Source organism: Myodes glareolus, chromosome 16 (genome assembly GCF_982192425.1).
Source record: "Myodes glareolus chromosome 16, mMyoGla1.1, whole genome shotgun sequence".
Classification (NCBI taxonomy): Eukaryota; Metazoa; Chordata; class Mammalia; order Rodentia; family Cricetidae; genus Myodes; species Myodes glareolus.
In genome coordinates this window covers 2,815,363-2,839,906 of record NC_142041.1, presented here as the reverse complement: position 1 = coordinate 2,839,906, position 24,544 = coordinate 2,815,363, and the positions used below count along the sequence as shown (strand labels likewise).

Genomic DNA, 24,544 nt, shown 5'->3' with positions numbered 1-24,544 from the left:
CACACCCCTGGGTGAGAGCCACCAGTCGATGACAGCTGCTGGGAAAGGAAGGCAGTTTCCTTTAGGATGTGGCCCCTGGCAGGTTGATTATGTTCCAGGGTCTGCTTATAGACAAAATGGTACAGCATGGGCATCACAAATTGGACTCCTCAAGCTTTAAAAAATGAAGACAAAAAGTTGGGTGGGTAAAGGAGAGGGCGCTTGATCTGGGAAAAGTTGCAGGGAGGTGAATATGATTAAAATTCATTGTATGAATTATTCTCAAATAATTGTAAATATAGACTAAAATCTCTAGGGAGAGAGGTTGACAGTTTGGTTGTAGTTTAGGTAAGAAAATGAAAAAAAAAGAGACATGATTTTAAAAATTATGTATTGTTATTATTAGTGTGTGCATGAGTATCTTTAGGTTTGGTTAACTGTGCATGTGTGCATGTGATGTGGGCAGGGGCAGACTCATGCCACAAAGGGCAGGTGAAAATCAGAATAAGATTTTGAGTTGACTGTCTCCATCTTCATTGTTGAGGCCGGGTCCCTCTTCCTGCTGCTTCTGCTCTATCAAGTACTCACCTGTAGTTGTCCTACAGGCTTTTAGGTGCTTCTCCTTCCTCTGCCCCCCATCTCACAGTAAGGGATCCGGGTGTACAGGCATGAGCCATGACATCTGCTTGTTACGTTGGATCCAGAAATAGAACTCAGGTTGTCAATCTTGCATAGCAAAGCTTTTACTCACTAAACCAGCTTGTCCAGCCAGAGTGAAGACTTTTCAGAGAGAAGATGGTCAAGGTTCAAAAGGATTTTCTCTTTCGGTGCAAGCACAGCTATAGTAATGTCTTCGGAGATCTACAGACTTTTCTTGGAAAATGATGTGCTGACCTTCTTGTCCTGTTTCTGGAGGTTTTTGCTCAGTCTTAGTCTTACTTCCCTGACTCAACTCTTGATCAGAAAGTCAAATGTTTTTGTTGGGGAGTGGTGGAGGCAGTGGTGGAAAGGTTTATGGTAGCAGAGGAGGGACAGTCTTCTGGTTCTTCCGCTTATTGACTTTGGGGTGACCGCCATTGTCTACTGTATCTCAGTAAACTATGAAAATTGGTTTCCCTAGTCTCATTACCGGCAACCCCATTCATTTTCACGGTATTAGGTAATAGTTAGATGTCATCAATGGATTGATGGCTTACATGTGCCTATTGGGCTCAGTCTTGTCTGATCACAGTCTTGTGTTGCATGGTTTGGGCTTTTCATTCCAATTTCCTGCTCAGCACACCCCAGTCTGAACTCTTGACATTTTTCACCTCACATGCGGTGATTCCCACTTTTTTCTATCTCAAAAAAATAGTAATATTATTTGGCCACACTTTACACTAAAACCTTAGGACTCATGGTGACAGCATCTTCTTTTTTCACTGTGTATTTTCAGTCAACAAACACATTGGCAAAACTTTTGCTGTTCTGTTTCCAAAATGTACTTGGATTCTGTCAGTGGCCGTCTCCACCAGCAAGAAGCTTCTCCTGTCTAGCATGTATTTCCACCCGGACTTCCTCAATAGCCTCCATCCTTACTTCCTCAGTTCTTCCACAGGACACACAGTGGCTCCTGTAATTTTCCCGAATCACCATAACCATCACTTCCCTAAAAGTACTCCACAAGCCTCTGTTTATCCTGGGGATAATGTAAAAGGCCATTTCCTGCTCTGCAAAGCACCTTGTCATCTTTCTCCCTTATCTTCTCTTATTTTCTTTCTATTCCGCTTAGATTCTCCCTCCTATATATTCCAAGACACAGTTTCATTATATAGACTGGTTGACCTTGAACTCACAGAGTGGCCACCTTCCTCTGCTTCCTGAGTGCTGGGGTTCCACTGGCCCCCATTTTTAGTAATTATAATCTCATAACAAGAGATTCTATGTCTTATTCTCCCAGGATAACTAACAGGTAATATTATAAGACACTTGTTTCTCCCTTAGGATTCCGTTTCAATGATTGCCTTAATGAAGCCCTTCGCCAATTCCTCTGTTTAAAGCGAATCTCTCAGTTAATCACAGCACTATCCCCGTCCCATTGACCGTCAATGCCCTAATAACAAGTTACTGTTAGTTAATATGCTGACTGTGGTCACTATTTACTTCACCCTCATGAGAAGTCCCTAAAGGCAGAGATGCCTTTCCTGGATGCCACTGAAACATAGCCCAGCAATAAAGAGATGCTCAACCTGTTGAAACGCCAAATAACCACTCTACTTCTCACCAAACTGTTACATAACTTATTTTCAGCACAATAATTTCAAGTTTCCCCACATCTGCACATTCTCACAATGCTGCACTTATACATGACATACAAATCCCTTGATTTATTATGGAAATCAGAGCCTTATACAATTATATAACAGTTTTCACAGACACATTTTAATTAGCGCCACTGGCTGCTGAGTGATCCTAATTTGAATTTGAACATACAGACCGCTCTTGCTCTCATACCCTGTGCAAAAGTCTGTCTTGCTAGGTGTAGTGCTATGGCTGGGGACATAGCTTGATGGGACAGCACTTGCCTAGGGCATATGAAAATCTGGGTTTCAACACTTAAAAAAAAGCTAGACTATGACTATAACTGTGATATTGACTCTAGGACAATTTAAATGTTTCTCTTTTGTTAACTAATACATCTTTTGTACAAAACAAATGCTTGTTTATTGTAGAAAAAATTCAAGACAGCTCCGTATGTTAAAATAAACTGATCATTATTCCAGAGATCACGGTTATTAAATATTTTGTATATTCTATACATAGTACAATTGTAATTTTGAAATTTTACCAAATATGATAGTAAGATAACAGATATTCCACTCTCATTTCAATGACACTAAGCATTTTTCCTTTACATTGTCAAATATTTGTAAGTTATTTTACTTTTAATTATACATGTGAGTCTGTGTGTGTAGGTGCTGGTGGGTACAGGTGCCCCCAGGGGCCCGAAGAGAAAGACAGATTTCCTGGAGCTCCAGTTACGGACAGTTTGGGGGTCTTCCAATGCGGTGCTGTGAGCTGAACCTCCATCCTCTGCAAGAGCAGAGCTTCCGTCAGTGCTGGGTAGCCTCTCCAGCGGCTGCGCTGGGCCTTTCAGAGTCCTGTAGATAAGAAATACTTCCTATTATAGGCTTTATGGGCTACTGGGGATTACAGGCCCACAGGAGACAGCTGTAAGGTCAAAAGTTAAAGTTGTAACCTGACAGTTTTACTAGGCTGTATTGGTGCTGCGGACAGATTACTATGAATTCAGTGACTTAAAATGGTACAGGCTCATTCCTGTCCATTTCTGGAGGTGGAAAGCACCAAGATGATTTCCCTGGGCTAATGTCAAGTTGTCTGCGACACTAGTTCCTTCTGCCACGACTGAGAAGCAACCAGTTTCTTTCTTTCAATTTCCAGAACTGCGTTCCTTGGCTCTTGGATCCTTGTCCATCTTAAAGATAGCGGTGTAACATCTTCAAATACCTTCTTCATTCCTTGTTCACATGGCTCCTTTCCTTTGTAGTAAAGCCTCTTCCTTCCTCTACGGACACTGTGATTTCATTTCATGTGTATTCCAAGATCTCCCTCCCTCTAGATCCTCCACTTGAATCACATCTATAAAATCTCTTTGGTCATCAGTGCTGACCTTCACGGATTCCTAGGACTAGACTGAGATACTCTGACTTTCGTCAGTGAGAAAAGGGAACTACATCCAGAGACTCATAACCCGGGCTCAGTGTGGTTGCCTTAACGGTAGATTTAAAATAAGAAAAATGAGACCTTTTGGAAAAGTTTAGTATAACTTGGAAAGGAAAGGGACTATTGAGGTACTAGGACTCCCAGAAATGTGGGGCATAGAAGACAGCCTGAGTGAATCAAATGCAATTGAAGCCTTTACGGAAGTGAGAAGGCCAGGAAGGCAGAAGCCAGAATTTGGAGGTCTTGAATCTTTATGTTCTGGGGCAGAGAGCCATGAACGGGTGGTAAGGGGAAGAGACAGATGTCACTGTTGTACCCGGATCTAGTGTCTGAACTGTACTGGGGAAACAGACAGTCACATTTGACAGATATTTTTGAACTGCTTGGAAATGTTAAATTATAAAATTCCTAGACTAAGAGAGACATGGTTCTCACCTACCTTAATGGAATGTGTTTATGGAGAATAAGGCCAATAGACAATACATAATCAAACCAAATATTTACACCTCGAGGTATAGTATTAAAGGAACATGCGGAGTGATGTCAGAGAGTAGCTGTGTTTTAGATGTTGCTCAGGGATGGTCTTCAGAGGACACAAGAACTGAGATGAGAATTGAAGACTAAGAAGGCAGGAAGAGATCCCCACAAAGATCCATTTATCTTCAGAGGGGCATGTGATGAGGGGGTGTGGCCTGAGCTTGGAGACTGGCACGCTCAGATGTCATAGACTATAAAATAAAACTACGAGAAGCCACTAAACTGTTGGGCTAGCATGTAACTTGGGTGAATTGACTTTTTAAGCTCCAGACAGCTGGAAAGGGGATGCTGCCTATTAGAAATATGGACGTGAAACAGGGATGGAGAAAGTTAGCAAAACAAAGAGATCCTCTGGAGATAGCATGGACTTGTTTGGGTAGAAATGATGGGCATTTTGAAAGTAGAGGGAAGAGAAAGCAGAGGGCCAGAAGAGCCAGATTTGGCAGTTGCTGGCGGTATTATTCCCTGGGAAAAGGAGCGCAAGAAGCAGGTTGTTTGGGGTGTAGCGGTAGCGAGGACTGTCAAGGTCAGTTTTGGAATGTGGAGTTTCCTGTGGGGCAGTCACGTGGGTAGCTATAGCGCACAGTAGGTCTGAAGTGCAAGTCTGTCTCACTTAGGGTTTCTATTGCTGCGATGAAACACCACAGCCAAGACACAAGTTAGGGAGGAAAGGGTTTATTCGTCTTATGTTTCAGCATTGCTGTTCATCACTGAAGGAAGTCAGGACTGGAAGGCAAACAGGGCAGGATCCCGGAGGCAGGAGCTGCTGCAGAAGAGGAGCTGCTCACTAGCTGGCTTCCATCATTTGCTCAACCCACCGTCTAACAGACCTGGGTCCACCAGTCCAGGGACCACACTACCTACCATGGGCTGTTCCCTGCCCCGTTGATCACTAGTTGAGAAAATGCCATACAGCTTGATCTCATGGAGGCATTTCCTCAGCTGAGGTACCTTCCTCTCTGATAACTCCAGCTTAGGTCAAGTGGACACACAAAACCAGCCAGTAAAAGATGAAGGGCTGATTTTGGGAGACTGAGGGGATGTGGCTGGGTGGTAATGAGGACCTTTGAAGGGAATGAGGTTGGTCAGGGAAATGATATCGGCAACCAAAACAGGAAGGCTCATACTGAACATGGAGTGGGAAGAATTCCTAAAGTCCTGGACCAGGAGAGAACCACACTGCAGCAGGAAAGCACAGTGGGCTGTAGTGCTCTCCATCCTGAGAAACCACTAGCTAAGGAGGGAGCGGTCAGCTGCATCATGTGGTCTGGAAAGCTTCCTAGGTTTAGGAACAAAGAGGATGTGTTAGTCATTTGGGGCAAGAGCAGTTTCAGGGGAGTGGCTCTGACAGCAGGCAGATTAAATGATCGAGGATTGCATAACCGAGGGACCAGGGAGACGCACAGGTGAGAGCCGCCAGAGAGAGTCTCCCCGCCGTGCCTGGCCACCATTCATTTTTATGCCTATTCATTTTATTTTATAACCCATGAAGATTTACCAGCGCCATCTGTGTGGCTGTGGGTGTGGAGCTGTCCTCAGAGCCCAGTAGGCTCAGCAGGGAGCACACAACTAAAGACAGTGACCCTCACTGTGCAGAGGGGAAGAGTAGAGCCCCACGCACGAAGTCTCCTCATTCCTTGACTAATTGTGGATAGAGCTGGTTGTGGGCCCAGCACAGGTAACTACAGTTCATGTGTCACTAATTACAGTGGTTACACCCGGTCTAGGGAATGAAGTTTTGTAGCCCTTTGCCTGCAGTTCTTCCATAGGTGCTGGACCCCGGTTTCTGCTCACTGCCACTCCTTCACATGTAGAAAGTGGGGCTCTCCCTGGGCCACATGAGGGCGACTTTGAAAAGACCGAAGGAAGGCAAGAGAAAGCAGCTGTCCTTAAAGTGAGCTACAAAACACTTCTCGCCATTTTTTTTTTTTTTGTAATTCAGTGGCTCTTTTGTTATTTATTTATTTTTGTAAACTAATGTTTTTGCTTTCTAAGTTTTAATTTCTACAAAAGTAAAATGCAGTTATGGATGGTGACTGAGTTACCCTTAGATATCAACTTGACACCGCCCAGAGCCACCTGTGAAGAGAGTCTCAATTGAGGGCTGTCCAGAGATATCGCCCAACCTTGAGAAATAGTTCAAAAAAAAAATCAATGTAGCAATGTACAAATGATGTTGTGTAGAGCAAGCTAATGACGAGGCTGTAAGCTCCCTTCCTCGATGGTGTATTTAACTATAACATCCAGGGGCATTAATGTTTTTTTGTAGAGGAGCCTGGAGCACCAGATACGCCTCGTCCATTTGAAATCCATTCATTAATTACGTGACATTAAATTTTAAGCAATTAACAAGACCGACACGGCTCTTTAAACTTTAAACAATTTAGAAAGGGATTGTTAGGAGTCAAGGTAAAGAAATTCTTCAGGGAAAAAAAAATCAGTAGAGATAGACAGGCCAAGTGAAGGAATTCTGCTTTCACAAGGAATATGGGTCCTTGAGATGAAAAAGAAATAATGTCATTGAGAAAGGGAAAAAGTAAGGTAATCTGGGAACTGGTCTCTATGATACACAGAAAATATGATGTCAGAAATGATACTCTGGAAATTAGAAATGCTTGTGAGCATGGCCCAGCATAAACGACTATCAATTCTCCTTCTTTCCCAACCGGCCATAACTTTTCTTCATGAACTAGAAAATACATTACTTCATGAGCACACTGCTGGTGTTTAGATCACTGAAGGAGTGAAAACCAGCCTGAGGGAGATCCTTGGAGGCTGCAGCCACTGGTTGATTACCAGCACTTCAGGGTTGTTTTCTACTCAGTCCACAGCCGCGCACCCACGGGCGGCACTAACTGGATTCAGAGGGAACAGACAGAAACAAGAGACTAGCATAGTGAGGTATAGGGGTATGGTGAGAACTGGAGAGGGAAGATGGGGATGAAGAAATCACATTTCAGTGTGGATGTGTGGCATTCTCAGAGAAATATATATAAGCTCGACTTCCATCAAACAAACCTCCCTCACGTTCTTCCTGCATCAGCATGCCTCCTCTGCTTTCAGGGCTGAAGTGTTTGTCCTCAGAGCTGAGTTGAGGAAGTGACTCTGGCATGAGTACTGTGACTCAACTCACAATCTACAGTGTGTTCCACACTGTAACACGACCAACGGGAATGTCAGGTGGGGGCATAACCTAAACTTCTCCATCCAAATCTTAGTTCAGAGACCACACATTCTCAAGACAAATGCGGCAAAAAGACATCATGAAGAGAGATCTGTGAGCCAAGGGAAAAATTATTTTATAGCTTGTGGCATCCAAACAAGAATCTTGGATGCTAGCCACGACAAGAACGGCTTACAGGGCTGTTAGAAGACTGCTGGACCTCAGCTCTACACACAGAGGCCATGAACTGAAGTTCCTGGTGATCCACGTGATGCTGTCTCTGGACTGTATTTGTACGGAGCTGGGCGCTACAAAGACGCCACCTCCATCCAGCACTGTCTAGTTAGGAGACCCATCCGTGCTGCCCTAGAGTGACTGAATCTTCACATTTCCTTCTGCTCTTTCGATGCCTGTGAGCCTGTTAAAGAACTGTCTTTATTATAATTTACTTATACTTTGCACTGTCATTTGTGTATTATAAAACTTTATGCATTATATCACAGAGAAAACCAGTACCATTCCTCCTGTACTTTCTTCGAAGGAAAAGTTACAAATAATTATAAAATTCTTGCTGGATATTATTTGTGAAGTTCAGTGCTTGAACTCTATTCTTCTTTAATAAGGTCGATTAAAACTAAGCATACACAATTGGCACAAAATTAAGCCCTTCTCCTTTACTTAACGAGAGGGTGCAAACCCAGCAAAACAAAAACCTTATTATGTGGCGGAAAAGAGAGAAAGTTCTGACTCTCTGTTCTACCTACCATCCTCTGTATTTGCATGCATTTGGGGAAGTAAGTCTCAAAGGGAGATCTTGCTCCCTTCCTCAGCCTTCATCTTGGTGCTCATGAGCTATTTAAAGAGTGCTGGCATCACGCCAGGCCTTGCTCTGTGCTGACTGGTCACACTCAGCAGTGTTTTACCTTCCCTTGAAGCACAGACATGCAAACATCAGGTCGCAGCGACAATCCTCTGCTGAGATTTCATTCTATGCAGAGAGGCCCTCGTGGCACATCCGCCTGGATCCTCAACACCACTATGACTGGTCAGTATGTGTCTTCATGTGGAGTTTGTTCCAGCTGTGACAATACATGTGTCTTCCTTACAGTAAATCACCAGAGAAAAACGGTGGGTAACAAGCATGTAACTACAGACGGAGGTTCACACACTATAGACGAGGCTCACACACTATGAACTGGAGACTTCATAGTAAGTGAAAGACCAGGGCAGAGTTCATCTTATCAATTTACATAAACCATGCACATCAGTATAAAAGTCCATTTGAGGGCATCAGTATTATTATTATTCCTTTTTTTTTTTTTTTGAGACAGAATTTCTTTGTGTAGCCTTGGCTGTCCCAGAACTTGCTCTGTAGACCAGGCAATTCACCCGCCTCTGCCTCCCGAGTGCTGCTATTAAAGGTGCTTTTACCACCAACGCTCAGCTGAGGGAATCGCTATTCTAAAAGGTAATTTTAAATACACACACGTGAGGGAGGAGGGACAGGCACGGAGAGAAAACCAATCTTAAAAATCAAACAAACAAAAAACCTACTCCCCGCCTAAATTTAATCTTTTCGTTATTGTTTGTTTACTTATTGGAGACAAGATTTTAGATAGTTCAGGCTGGCTTTGAACTTGTGAGGTGGTTGAAGTCAACTCTGAACTCTATCTGCTTCCATTTCCAAAGTTCTAGGACACCAGGTATGTGCCACCACACCTATGTTTTTATTTTAATTTTTTAAAAAGAATGTAAGAAAACTCATGAATCTAATTAATTTTCATATTTCCCTATAAATTTATGTGTTTCTGAAAGTCCCATAGGAGTCAGACCATAGATTAATGTCATTTTAAAATGGAATTTAAATTCTTTTAAATTTTTCCCTATTACTTTATGTGCACGAGTGTTTTGCCTGCATGTAAGCACCCTGAGTATGTGCCTGGTGCCAGAGGCCAGAAGAGAGTTTAGGTCGCTGGAACTGGAATTACTCAAGGTTGTGAGCTGTCATATGGGTGCTGGGAGGATCTTTGTCCTGTGCAAGAACAGCCAGTGTCTGAAGTGTTGCATCATCTCCCCAACCCTGGGGCTTAAATTCCTATTGCAAATACAGACGATTTCATTGTTTAAATGCCATTTAAGTCCTTTTATCCTTTATTCATAGTTTTTCAGGTTCTGAGTCTGGTGCATTTCACAAGTTTGCGTTTTCAAATTTATCCTGTTTCTCACTTTTCGCTAACAGTGCTACACAGTTTTCAGAAGACGGTATCACTTCTTAAGGGTTCCCTTTAGTGATGTAAGCTAGCAGCCCAAGGGAAAAAAGACTCACATTATATTGTCTTTTTATTGTTTGTGGTGACGTTGGTGTGAACAAGCTTAGAAAATAGAATCTGGAGCAGAGTACCTGTTGTGTGGGAGCTGAACAGAATGAGTCAGACGCATCTAAGCTGGGAGACCGTGCCTGCAGCACCCTTCAGTGTACAGACCGTGCTGTGCTACAAGGAGAACAGCAACAGGACCGGCCTGGACTCAGTCAGCCTGTGCCTAAGACAGGAGCAGGAAGCAGCTGCGTTAGAATGCACACTGGGCCGCTCACTCTGCAGACAGAGGGGAGGCAGAGGCAGGATCAAAGGCCAGTGGTAATAAAGAAATGTTTTTGTCTTCTTTATACATGTTGTGTACCTTGAAACAACCTTCTAAGATTTTTGAGGATAAACTTTAAAAAAGGAGTTACTCTTTGGGAATCTGAATTTGGGATTGCAGAGTGGGAATATTGTATCACTGCTACATAAAGTCAATATGCATTTTAGAGGAACACTGAAAGCTATAGAGGAAGGGAGTTTAGAAATGTCTTCCATCAGAAACAAAGGCTTACCTTAAGGCACTGTGATGTCCAAGAAAAACGTAGCTATTACATAAAAAGGTTCAAGTAATGAAACTGACATAAAAAAAAAAACTGAACTACACGGCATAATGCAAAAGTTTTACTTATATTAATTTAAAAAAATACTGCAATGTCATGGAAGGAGACATACTCATCTCTTCCAAAAAACCTTCGGTGAAGAGTCTAATACACTTATGTATTTATACAAATATTATCCAGGTAACAGACATATAAATAACCATTTGTAAACTGACTTTCCTCTCAAAACTCACTCACAAGCTTTTATTTTGAAGGAAATTTGAAGCTGGTGTTCTGGAAACCACAGGCAATTCCGGGTAAGGCTGGAGTCCCATTTGCTTGTTGTCTTTCAACTTCTGTACTATAACTTTGGCGAATTCTTCTCCTTGGATGTCACTGGTGTCTAGTAACTGTCTGACTTTTGAGGTCCTTGTTGGTTTGGTACTAATGAGTTCATAGTCCTCCTTCATGATTAAGTCCCGGGAGAGAAGGGCATCCAGTGATTGGTTGAGGCAGGCCTCAGTCATCTGGCTCACAATGTCTTCCCTCTTGCTCTGGATCCACTGTTGGGCAATACCAGGCTGGAGGCGCTCTGTAGAGGAGCAAAGCACCAACAATTTACAAAACTGAGGGCAGACACAAACAATGAGTATTGACATGGGAGGAGGTCCTTCTGTCTGTGTGTTGCTTTATTAGTAACCAATAATGAATAAAGAAACTGGGTTGGCCTGATAGGGTGGAACAGAGTTAGGTGGGGAAAACTAAACTGAATGCTGGGAGAAAAAAGGGCAGAGTCAGAGAGAAGTCATGTAGCCCCTCTGGAGACAGACGCTGGAACTTTAGCTGGTAAGCCACAACCATGTGATGATACACAGATTAATAGAAATGGATTAAATTAATATGTAAGAGTTAGCCAATAAGAAGCTAGGGCTAATGGGCCAAGAGTGATTTAATTAATACAGTTTCTGTGTGATTATTTTGGGGCTGAGCAGTCAGGAAAGAAACAAGCGGCCTCCCTGCAACAGAGTATAATTCTGCATACAAATGAATAAGCAGAGCACACATTTCTGTATGATTGTGCCAGTATTAAACACTATTTTTTGAAAATGCTTATTTGTCCTGGTATTATTTAGAGACTTGCACTTTATCTCCCATTCACCTTCCTGGGAGAATCACATATTTTTCATATGCTATGCTGTAGGCCAAAATGACTTTAATTTCTGTTTTGTTTCAAATATAATGGATGCCTGCATATCTAATAATCACAAATAGTAAGTAATGCTTCTTCTTGACACTTCCCAGTTGGAGACTCCTGGAGCACACCTGGCCCTAATAGGACAAGTCAGCATAAGGCTGGAGATGCTTTCCTACTGAAGTGTTTACCGGGGTGGGGATGAACACTAGGAAGGCTCACTGTACGGTGTGTACACCTTGCAGCAAACACTCACCTGCACTTTTCTCAGCCAGCAGTGGATTTATTATAGCCAGAGAGCACAGGGTGGGTCTGTGATCACAGATGGCTGCCCTTTGTGACGCAGAAACGGTGCCATCCCAGCTGTGGTTTCCAGGACAGTGATGCAGCTTCAGTGACGAGCAGTCTGGAGGTCCTCCTACAGGACATTTCATTAGGGTAGAGCACTCACTAGATAGTCCTAGCAGAAAATACCAAATTGTGGGTCACACAGAAGATGGGCTCCCATGGGTATGGCTTTTCAGTGTCACTGAAGCTACATCAGAAACCCAATGCTGAACAGATGTTAAGTGTTTTCAATGACATTTACGTGTGTGTGTGTGTGTGTGTGTGTGTGTGTGTGTGTGTGTGTGTGTGTAGAGCAGAGGACACCCTGTGGGAATCAGCGCTCTCTTTCTACCATGTGAGACCTGAGGACCAGGTTCAGGCTGCAGGCTGGGCTGGAAGCACTTGACCCACAGCTCTGCAAGCCTTCTTAGGGAAATAAGCATTTATACCCCAGAGTTTTTACTTCTGTTGGTGCTTGCTTGCCCTATGACTACTATTTCCTGTTTAAAACTGTCTTAGGTCTGTAAGATACACAGTCTTTTAAGTATAAGAAGTCTGTATTACATGTTTTTCCTTTCTCCTCTAGAAAACAATCTGAGTGTTCTGTTTATCGGACCTTCAAGTTCATGAAATTATCTTTATGTCATTATTGAACACAGTGTCTCCAACATTCTGCACATTGCCCCAGTAGGTCCTGATGGCTTCTCAGACAAACAATAAAAAAAATAAAAAAATTAAAATCATAACCACCACCTGTCTTAACTCTAAACTCCATTTTGGTTCTTTGTTCTAGCAGCTGTGGTGGTTTCCAGCTTAACAACTTACTCAGCTTCATCTGTTCTCTCTTAGCTCCTCAAATGAGAAGTCATAAAGCATCGGGGAGACACCTAATCTCTCACACTCTCCTGCTCGTAACTGTCCTTACTCCAAGTCTCCTCTTCATTTCCAGGTAGCGTCTACACAGCCATCATGAGGGCTCTGTGCATCAAAGCATTTGCTTCACCAGAATCTGATTCCCAGAATCCGCAGTGGAAGGAGATACCTGACTCCCCAAAGCTGTCTTCTGATCTCTACATTTGCACTGTATTCTGTGCGGCTTCCTCTGTGCTGCCCCACCTCACACACATACAAACAATAAATAAAGATAAATTTGAGAATAGCATATATATTCCAGAAAAGATGAGCCTTCCTAAGGCAAAAATTCTTATTTTGTACCCTTCTTCAAGAATCACCTACTGAACTTAAAAGTCTAAATTACCTTAGCTGAGTGCAGAAATTATTTTTTTCTTTACTGCTTTTTCTTTTAAATTGGTGTAAGTATTTTGTTCTACAAATATGTCTGTGCATTCTTGGTGCCTATGGAGGCCAGAATAGGATAACTCTGAACCTGGAGTTTTGACAGTTCTGAGATACTGTGTGGGTGCTGGGAATCAAACTCAAGTCCTCAGAAAGAGCAATAAATATCTTTACCACTGAGCCATCTCTCCATTCCCTCGGCATTCTAGATATGACTGTGACCCCCCTCCTATTTTATCTCTTCTTATTCACTCCATTTACCAGACAAGCTAAGTTACCCACTGCTAGTTTGTTTCTGGGCTTCTGGACTCGGGTTCTTTCCCACGGAGGGCCCATCTGTCACAGCAAGAGGTCAGCCTCCAACTAGACATAAAGTCTTCATGCTGACATGGACAGTGGAGGGACGTGAACTATTGATCAGTAAGCCTGGCTTTAAGAAAATCTTGGATCTGCTAGCTACTTGCTGTGGGATCCAGAGTCCAGAATCTGTAAAACCAGGACTAACTCCCTTACATAGCTAATAAAAGTACTTTGTAAAGAATGTATCTTGTTCCCTGTAGTTATATATGTAAATCCTTAAAATATAGTTACTATAGTAATTTAGAAACATTTCTCTCTTTTCTTAAAATATTAAGAAAAAACCCTTTCCATCACGATCACAGAACGCCTTTAACATACAGGTGTCTGACCTTCATCCCACTGCTGCCTTCCTGTCACCTACAAAGGAAACGGAGCATCCCTGCACACCACTTTGCTAACGAGATGGCCTCAAAAGAAAGTGGAAAAGCTGCTAATGATACCGACTGGGAAACTGGCGTACCAGACAAAAAATCTTTGTCTTGAGGAGCTGACAGGGACCGGGAGGTTCCAGGAGAACCAGCGTTTCTGGAGAGCAGAGAGGATCCACATGATTCCTGAAACAGACAGTGGACCGACAGGTTGAGGAGAGCTGTTTACATAAACGTTTGTGGAAAGGTACCATCTTTAAAGTTACATAGCTAAGGTTTCCAGACTGTACTTGCCTCTGGCCTATTAAAAACAAAGGCCCAGAACCACCATAAATTATAGTTTACAGAACCAAGGAAATAACAGAAAACCATCACAAATACACTCAATTTCTTCCTCACCTCCATCTCTCCTAGGGATCAAACCGAGGGGTTACACACGCTAAGTGCGTGCTCTACCACCGAGCTATCTCCCAACCCCCAAATTCAGTTTTTTAAAAACCATCTTAAATGGAAGGATTGGGGCAATAGTTATGTTCTGGAAATAGCTATAGACCCTACAGAATTCAGTGGACCTGCTCAGCGGCTCTAATGGTGAACCAGAAACTCATGGCTGTCTCCTGATTTAGAGCAAATGCTTGCTTGCAGGTTCTTTCAACCTGACAGGATGAAAACCCTCGGAAATATCATGAAGATCTTCACTCCCAGCTCTGCCATGGAATTGCTCACTGCCATTCAACAATGCATTGAAACACTCTAGGTTTTAGATTCCATCAAAATTAGCATATATTCAAAGATTAAATTAGATAGTCTACATAAAAGTGGTTTCGAAATTATGTATTTGGACCAGTGAGGTGTTTCAGTGGGGAACGGGGCTTCTGCCAAGAGGATGACCTCAATTTGATCCTTGGGAACCACACAGCAAAGGAGAGAATGATTTCTGCAAGCTATCCTTTGAATCAGACACATACACATACACATACACACACACATACACACACTGTATAAACGAATGTAAAACCCCTCTGTGTTATGTTTACTGATCTTTCGAATGTACTATTACTTTTACGAATCTATAAAATGGACATATAATCTTAAAATGATTCATAAAGTGATCAATTAGAGAAATACTTCTTGGGGAACAACAGAACCTTCTGTTATGACTTACTATGAGGTGAGAGGGAGGTATAAGCAGTGGAGCAACGATCACGGATGTTTACTTGTACCCTACCCTAGAGCATCGCGTAGGACGGAGTGGGAGCTCAGCTTAGAGGTTGTCATGGCTCCATAACAAGGTATAAACACTCCCTGGACATTAGCTTTCCATACACAGAAAAGGGGGTTAGACCACATGATACTTTAATATTCTTCTCCCATTCAGTTTGGTATGAATAACACATATATATTTGTACCTCTTGTGGAGGATGGTTTGCAGGTAGGTTCAACGATACATCCCTTTTCTTATCACAGAGGTGAACAGTACTGGACGCACTCTGCATCTGAAGTAAACACACAGATAGCCTTTTTAGTTGGAGGTGACTTAGGAATTACAGAAGTATATACAATCTACTTCACATGTTTTATTTTTACACAAAAATCAATGGAAACAAAATCCAAATCACTTGAGAATCTATAACTTAATAAGGCAGTGACGGTGTCCAGCAAGAGACGTTTAGGGAACAGGTTTTTCATTCTGCCTTGTATCAACTGGCAGATGTCAGCAATTACTATCTCTCAAGTGTCTCGCAGCTTCAACTTTAAAGTCCTGCCAACAGGATTATTTGAAGATTGAGATAATAAAGTGTTTGGTTAAATGCAGGTACTTAATTTGCTGTGTGTTCTATCTATCCATAGCTGTTACTGAGGAGAAGTGCATTCCGAGCACTATGCTCAGTCCTACGCCTGTCTTTACTGTACTGATAAGAAACCAAGGCAGGGACAATGTAAAGGTGGTGGTGTGTTACTATGGAATGGGGTGTCTGACCCCTACATGTATATAATGCATTTGTCACTGTCTGACCCCTACACGTATATAATGTATTTGTACTGTCTGACCCCTACATGTATATAATGTATTTGTCACCGTCTGACCCCTACAAATATATAATGTATTTGTACTGTCTGACCCCTACACGTATATAATGTATTTTGTACGGTCTGACCCCTACATGTATACAATGTATTTGTACTGTCTGACCCCTACATGTATATAATGCATTTGTCACTGTCTGACCCCTACATGTATATAATGTATTTGTCACCGTCTGACCCCTACATGTATACAATGTATTTGTCACTGTCTGACCCCTACATGTATACAATGTATTTGTAAACTGTCTGACCCTTACACGTATACAATGTATTTGTACCGTCTGACCCCTACACGTATACAATGTATTTGTACCGTCTGACCCCTACACGTATACAATGTATTTGTACCGTCTGACCCCTACACGTATACAATGTATTTGTACCGTCTGACCCCTACACGTATACAATGTATTTGTACCGTCTGACCCCTACACGTATACAATGTATTTGTACCGTCTGACCCCTACACGTATACAATGTATTTGTACCGTCTGACCCCTACACGTATACAATGTATTTGTACCGTCTGACCCCTACACGTATACAATGTATTTGTACCGTCTGACCCCTACACGTATATAATGTATTTGTACCGTCTGACCCCTACACGTATACAATGTATTTGTATTGTCTGACTGACCCATACATGTATACAATGTATTTGTACTGTCTGACCCCTACATGTATACAATGTATTTGTACTGTCTGACCCCTACACGTATACAATGTATTTGTACCGTCTGATTCCTACATGTATACAATGTATTTGGCCACAGTCCCTCCTCCTCCCCTCTCTGATGTCCCGCCTGCTCCCTTTTGAACTCTTCTCATCTTGTCCTCTGTCCCACTTTCCTGACTTAAACAATCACCAAAATAAACAAACAGCCCACTGAGTTTAATTAGGGTTGCTTGCTTGTGCATGGGGTGGGCGATGAAACTTAAAATTAGTTTTTCCTATTTATCTATGACAGAGAAGGGTACTCATTTTGCAGGGTTACTGTAAGGAGAATTAGAAGCAATGCATGCAAAATGGCTCTAAGCTTATTGGCAGGTATTCAGCAGAAGATAGCTGCTAAGCAGGTGATTTGCTTATCTAAGTACTATAAGTTTATACTAAAGTGATTCACTTTTGGCTCCATAAATAGGATTAGATAAGTTGTCACCACTTTTACTAAGTCATTTAAAAACAGACTTGGGAGTCTAGCCCCCGCCGCAACCCAGTTGACAGAGAATATCACTCTGCAGTCAGGGTCAGGCTGGCCTGAAATTTACCATGCAGACCATGCTGGCTTCAAAATCACAGCAATCCACCTGCTTCAGCTTCTGGATGGCTACGTCTGTTTTTCCTCTCAATACCAGAATAATAGTAATTGCTCTTCAGAACTTTAGAAACCAGTGGGTTCTGCCCCCAGCTTTCCACTGCCCACTTTACCACTTCCTGCTCCAGTCAGAGGGAAGGACTCATATCCAGCTGCGTGAACTGGATATGAACGGGCCTAGCCCATCACTCATGAACGCTTGCTAGTTCAGTCAGTGTATGTGCTTGAGACCATGTAATTTTGTTACTAAACTTAGAGATCCACCTGTGTCTGCCACCTGAGTGCTGGGATTAAAGACATGCTCCACCACACCTAACATACACACAATTTTACATGAATCTTCAAGTAATTTTTTGTCTATGCCTGTTATGGAAAGTTTTCCTGAAACATATATAATATATTGTTTTGTTATGATACCTTATTTTTATATATATGATATATATATATGATATGATAATTTAAATTATTTATCGACTAGTGAATCATTCCCAAAGAAGAAATATAAGAATGTATTACAGAAAACTTTTTGGGTTCAGCTTTTAATTTTCAAAATATAGGAAACATTTGCTTGGAAAAATTCAAACAGATAAGAGGTGGTTAAGAGAATTTAAAAGTACAGAAAATGTAAAGGCAAGCCATTCTAAATAGAGAAATATGAGATGTGTATGTGTGTGTTTGTATAAGACAGGATCTGTTGCACATGTTTCTCACTCTGGCCTGGCTTCAAAGTGCACTCTGCTGCCTCTACCGCTAGAGGACCTGGGACGAGAGGCGCAGACCACCATGCTTGGCTCTTCCGTTTCTATTCTATTGCTAGTGCCACTGTTTGTGTGGGTATTATGGAAGTTACTGACATCTAGACTGCAATAATCTCAGCTATAGAAACTAGAATTCCAAAAACTGCCAACTACAGCTTCATGTGAAAATAAATGATACTGTGACATAATAACAATGAAGAATCCACCATGGGCTTACTAGACTATCTGAAAACATACACTTTACTTAGAAAGATAAAACTTCTAAACATTAAATCGCATACACAGGATCCTAGTGTTTAAGCTGGAGACAAAAAGGATGTGGGGTGGTTTTCTTCTCTTCAAAACCAGGGCAATAGGCCTCTGTAGTTTCCTCCATTCCTATTTCTTCTTTTTGTTTTGTTTTGTATGTTTAATTACGTACCACTGAACTATACCCCTGAGCCCACTCCCTTCTTTTCTTTTCTACTTCGAGACAGGTAAAGCTAACTTACCCTTGCTGGCTTTGAGCTTACACTGTAGCCCAGGCACACCTTGACTCTGCAATCCTCCTCTCTTAGTCTACCCAAGTAGATGGGATTACAGGATGGTACCACCAGGTCCCTACTCTAGTTTTGCTTAGAAAGAGATGAGAGAAAAGAGAAACTTGTAAGGAGAAAAATAGGAAAGGGAAGGATAAGACAAAAGGCAACAGTCTCAGAAGTTCGTATTGACATTGGTTTCTCTAGGAAAGACTGTAGCCTACCCCCAAATGGGGGAGTTAGAGAAGTTATGAAACGAATTTAAAGAATTCATTTTCAGATCCTTCTAAAACTTGGATACTAATATTGTATGGTAAATCTTAGTTTTGATTCTGAGTGACTGTTTCTTTTACATAGGAGGCCCGGCAAACCAGGAGGGGAAAGCAAACTCAGTCAACAAGGAAGTGCAGATTGTGTTTGTTCATCGTCCTAGAGTTTCGCTGGCTGGCAGTTTTCTATCACATATAAAGTGCAACTCAGTGGGACCTAGTGAGTGCGAGCCTCCACTCGCTGTGCTCTAAGGAGCTACGACTGCTGGTCCACGAGGGCTGCACGGACCACACAGCCACCCTTGGTCATTCCCATGAACATTACTGACAGTTCAGTCTCGGTAACGTGAAGTATTTGAGTGAGAAAACAAAGTAAAAACCAAGCAATAGACGTATAATTTGGGGGCTCAACTAGAGCATAAATGCTACTGCTTTACTTGACAATAAATCTCAGAAAAAGCCAAGCACATTAAGGAATAGCAGGAACTCATCATCTGCAGGTACTAACACTTAGCAGAAGTAAACACAGACCAACACATATCACATTCACCTGTGGTGAGCGACGCAGGGGGCCTGTTGTACACAGGGCCTTCAGTACACATTCTAAACTCACATTTGACATGCCGAGAGTCCTGAAATGGTTACGTCTGAAGGTGGCCCATTAGAATGAAGTGGGATTACTCGCTGGTGAAAAGGAAAGGTAGTAATCATGGCCCCTGCCAATTCTCCCACCTCCAAACTCTAGCCTGTGTCTGGGAAACTAAATTAAAACATGAGCGACATATAGCTATTTACAGTCCTAAATTACAAAATGTCAAATGGAGATTTACCTTTGTTTTTTTTAGCTGAATAACAGCTTCAAGAAAAGTTATGTCTTCAAACGTCCTCAGAACCGGTTCAAGTTCTATTAAGCATTCTAAATAAGAAAAAAACAAAACAAAACAAAACTCAACAATTTTAAGTTCACATTGCTTCTAATAAATAAATTGAAATGTTAGCATTCATTTCCTAAGGCTCCATGTCAATCCTTCACTAACGTGATGACATCCAATTGTAGGAGTTCTTATCGCTGGCATAAACAGACTTGATGATCAACAGAGCAGAGTCGGTAGCCTAAAAAACGATCCATTACAATTCTGGTAAACTTACTTTCAAAAGAGGGCCTGAAATTCGACAAGGCAAGGAGAGTCTTTCAAAATACACTATACTCAGACATTTAGATAACCACATAAAAACAGGTTAGTTATCCTCTTACCATACACCACACATAAAAACAGGTTAGTTATACTCTTACCATACACCATGCATAAAAATTGACTCAAAATTAATCATTCACTTAAATAGAAATAGGAGAAAATATTCAAAACCTTGAGTTAGGGAAATTTCTTAGATATGACATCAAAAATAAGATTCATAAAAACCTGGACTTCCAAAAACAATTTTTAAAACTGTACTCTAGAGAAAGGTTATTCTTAAGGAAAAATGCAAAGCCACAGACTTCGGGTAGGGGAGGACAGTCAAGCCGCATATCTGCTAATGGACTTGAGTCTGACAAGACACAACGTGTGAAGGATTCTTACAGGCTGGGCCAGCAAGAGGTAAGTGGGTAAAAGCGCTTGCTATGCAAGCCTGGCTGCCTTAGCCTGATCCTAGCACCATGGAGGAAGGGAAGAACCAAGTCTTGAAAGTTGCCCACAGATCACTGATGGATGCTTGTACACACACACACACACACAGAGAGAGAGAGAGAGAAAGAGAGAGAGAGAGAGAGAGAGAGCGAGAAGGAGGGAGAGAACACAGGTAAACGTCTGAATTGTCCTCCTGGTCTGCATGTCTCGTACGTCTACTTTGTACACATCAGCACCAGTTTTCTGGTCTCGCATCTCTATGAAACCGCAAGTGGGGCTGAAGAGATGCTCAGAGGTTAAGAGCACACACTGTTCTGCACCCAAGTTTGTTTCCTAGAACCCACATCCGACAGCTTACAACTGCCTGCCACCCCAGTTCCAGAGAGATGCAAGGCCTCTGGCCTCAGCAGGTACTTGTACTCTCATATACACACATGCACACAGATACAAACAAAACACAAACTAAAAAAAAAAAAATCTTTCAAAAGAACAAGTTACATTTGTACGTGTTACCAATGACGAGCGTGAGAAAAATCTTTCTTTTTTTTGAGATCAGGGACTTGGATCTTTATTACCCAAGTTGGCCTCAAACACCTGACTTCATCAGAGTCTCCTGCTCTAGCCTTTTCCTGCTGCACTCGGCTGGGGACCTGCTCGCACGACAGTCAGACGTGACTGGCCACACTCCCTTTTCCTTCTGGCTCCTTCCTAGACATATGAGACTACACCGTGGATGTCCTTCCTTTGCTATTTTCTTGTTTTTTCACACAATTTCTGAGAAATGCCTCAGAGGTCTAATATGGATATTTTATTCTTTGCTGTCAGGCTAAATTCTCCATCTAGGGTGATCTAGTCTAAATTACTTGTGAGCTAGCGATGCTTGATTTTTTTATCATAAATCCTAGATTCTTCCTTGGATAAAAATGTTTATATGGCTATTAAAGTATTTGCTGGTTATATGAAGCATGCCTATATGATTAGGCATACACAATCAGCAATACCTGAGGGTTTCATTGCTTTCAATCACACCAACATGTCATTATTTGTCTTTCTTACTGTACCTGTTTTAATGGGCTTCAATTGGTATCTCACTGTATGTATTTCCTAGTGATGTAAAAAGCCCTTTTATATGCTTTTTCATCAATTATATATTTTCTTTGATGAAACTCTAATCTCCAATTTTTAAAATTTATTATTTGTCTTGTTATTGACTTAGTCAGAATTCTTTTTATTTCCTCTTACAAGTTCTTTCAATAGATATATGATATGGAAATATATTCCCACCATCTGCATTTTGTCCTTTCATATTTTAGTAGTTTATTTATTTCTGCAAGTGTGTGTGTGTGGGATGTAAGCATACTGTTTGCATGTATGTGTGACTGCAAAGTCCAGTAGTTCACAATAGCTATCTTGACTGCTCTATACCTTATCTATGGAGGCCGGGTCTCTCCCTTGAACTCAGAGCTCTCCATTTCTGGCTAGTCTAGCTAGTCAGCTGGGATTACAGGCAGGCTGCACACCAGCAGGGCACATGGGATATATAATATAAGTATTTAGAGTCCTCGGGTTTGTATGGAACACAGTTTCTCCCCTGCACCAGCTCCTCGGCCTGAGACTTAGAGTACAAATTTCTAATTATTTTAAAGTTCAATCTCCACATTTATGTATTTAGTGAAAAATTTTTAGATCCTTTGGATTGGAATCTAAGAACTGTGCCTAACCGAGGTCTTAAGATTTTCTCCTGTTTACATTCAGAGGCCTGATGGTTCTTTCTCCTAAATGTATCTTAATTCTGAGTAATTTTTCTCTGACCAGAATTATCACCTTAGTTAGTCGATCCCTGAGGGAGTTTCCTAGCTGCTTTTTTGTTCTTCTCTGGCCTCCCCTAGCCACTTCCCCATACAGCAGTCACGAGTGATTTTGGCCTGAACTTAAATTAGATCATACTGTCTCCAGAAGAGATTGTGAGAATGGCTGGTCACCGTGCTTGGAATCCAGCTCTGGGCGTGGTGAGCACCTGCTCCTTTGCTTTCTAGGGCATCTTTACCACAATCTTGGTTCGCTATGCTCTAGCGATGAGGGCTGTCTCTTTATTCCTTGGAAACACAAAACACTCCTCTTCTAGTCTCAGAACCTTCGACTCTCTCCATGGTCTGGAGGACGCGCTCTGTCTCAGGTGTTACGCAGCTCCTCCCAGCATTCTCTCCGCTATCGCTGCCTTTGTGTCCTTACAGGACCTGACTCCACGGCGTTTGTGTCCTTACAGGACCTGACTCCACGGCGTTTGTGTCCTTACAGGACCTGACTCCACGGCCTGTGTCATGACCAGTGTCGTAGGGATCCGCTTGTTTTCCCAGTGCTTTCTCCAGGAGAACGTTAAGCCGAGATGTGGTTTTCTTCTTCTCTGCTCCCTGCGCTCCTCCAGTGAGGAGAGAGCACGAGGCAGGTGTTCACTAAGTGAATGGAATACTACCCCTACCAAACAATGCCACTTTTCTGTTAGAAATTCTCAGATCTTTAGAAGCAATCTTTACCTACATATAAATACAATGAATAACAAGAGCAAAGTAATTTATAGAATAGTTTCAGAGAGGCATAGTTTTTCAAGGAATACTTATAGCATACTAACAATTCCTATAACTTAAGGTCCAGATTACAACTGTCCACTCACTCAAGAAAGACGGCCTTTCATCTGGGTTCTGTGCCCAGCCACTCTGTATCAGAGAGACCATGAGACCCCGGTGAGGAACATCAGACGGCAGGCTCTCCTCGCTCGTGTCCGGCCGGCGGCCCTGGGACACACTGTACATGATCTGCAAAGGATTGGTGACCTCTGTCAAAACAAATACATTTCATTAACCGGAAAGATGTTCCTAACATTAGTCAGAAAAAAGGAGGCAATCTTCAAGTGTCAGACCAATTCATTATGCCCTTTTCTGTAAGCGGACGTATCTGCCAGGCAGTGACAGGCCTGTGAGCCACACATGGGACATGAGCAGAGCTGAGCCAGGCAGAGCTCAGCAGAGCCGAGCAAAGCCAACAAGGGACAGCCAGGGACAGTTAATATGAATGAGAGATGGATGTTATCCGCTGAGTCACTGAAATGCTGAAAGTATTCATTACAGAACAAGCTGAATACTACAAACTAAAAAAGCTCCAGTTTATCTGGGAAAGACAAAGAATTATTTTTCAACATTTGTTGGTATTTGTAGAAGGAATAATAGTTAAAATCTCATTTTGCAAAGAACAAAAATGAGGACTTGAGATTCACAAAAGAACTAGAGTTTAGATTATTCTCACCCTTAAGTCAAGTACACCCTTCACGACTGATCCTTAATCTAGTGTACTGTGTAGCCTGCAGTAGATGCATAGCTGAAAAGTTGTTAGGTTTTGACAGTGTGGTTTGTGTACACAATGAATGGCAGATATGTTTAAATTCTGACAAGCTTTAGATAGCTCTGAATGTGCACCAACATCTTGATATCTTCTGAAATAAGTAAATCAAGGGCATACGTACCTTCAAAAGGCTGCTTTCTTGATAAGACTTCCCACATGATAATTGCATAGCTGTTTAAGTTAAAAAGTTATATATCATAAGTGAACTTTGTACATTAACTTAAGTAAAATTATTTAAAAATGAAACCATTTTTGAAGACAATAGGTAATGAAATGTTCTATGAGGAATCACCATATATAGTCAGGGTAGTGAATATTCATGCATGTCTGAAAGGGAATCAACCTTTGTTTTAAAAAAGAATTAATTTTAATTAAAAATATAAAGTTACCACAAAAATGGCTTAGTGCTATATACCAGGAAAAATATTTGTGATAACTTGTTACTCTGAACATCCAGATAAAATGTAACCTCTAATCAGATGTTCCTAATTTTCCCACAAAACTAAAAGTAATAAAAGAAGTTTTTCTAGTATAGCACCATTCTTCTGACTTCTCCTGGTTTCAAGATTGTCTTTTCCTAGTGCAAAGGTTTTGATGACCATTACATTTCAGCTACAAATCACCTAGTTAAGCTGAACAGAGTATACATCTGAAATAAAAGGGAAGAAAATAGGAATTCTGCAGTATCTCCAAGTGAGTTACATACTCAGAAAGGATACCTGAA

General features: G+C 41.7%; 1 protein-coding gene across 2 annotated transcripts in view; it reads right to left on the bottom strand.

Moving 5' to 3' along the window:
• Positions 1-10,370: 10,370 nt before the first annotated feature.
• Ripk2 (receptor interacting serine/threonine kinase 2) overlaps positions 10,371-24,544 on the bottom strand; it is a 30,799-nt gene continuing 16,625 nt past the window's right edge. Inside the window, exons 5-11 of one of the 2 annotated variants that reach the window (XM_048420304.3) lie at positions 23,942-23,991; positions 23,096-23,257; positions 19,627-19,712; positions 15,254-15,340; positions 13,937-14,030; positions 11,750-11,953; positions 10,371-10,893 (exon numbers count right to left, since the gene is read on the bottom strand). In XM_048420304.3, the coding sequence (XP_048276261.1) occupies positions 10,556-10,893; positions 11,750-11,953; positions 13,937-14,030; positions 15,254-15,340; positions 19,627-19,712; positions 23,096-23,257; positions 23,942-23,991 (1,021 nt within the window). In that variant the 3' untranslated portion in view covers positions 10,371-10,555. The remainder of the gene's footprint in view (positions 10,894-11,749; positions 11,954-13,936; positions 14,031-15,253; positions 15,341-19,626; positions 19,713-23,095; positions 23,258-23,941; positions 23,992-24,544) is intronic. The other variant, XM_048420305.3, reaches the window with a different exon arrangement.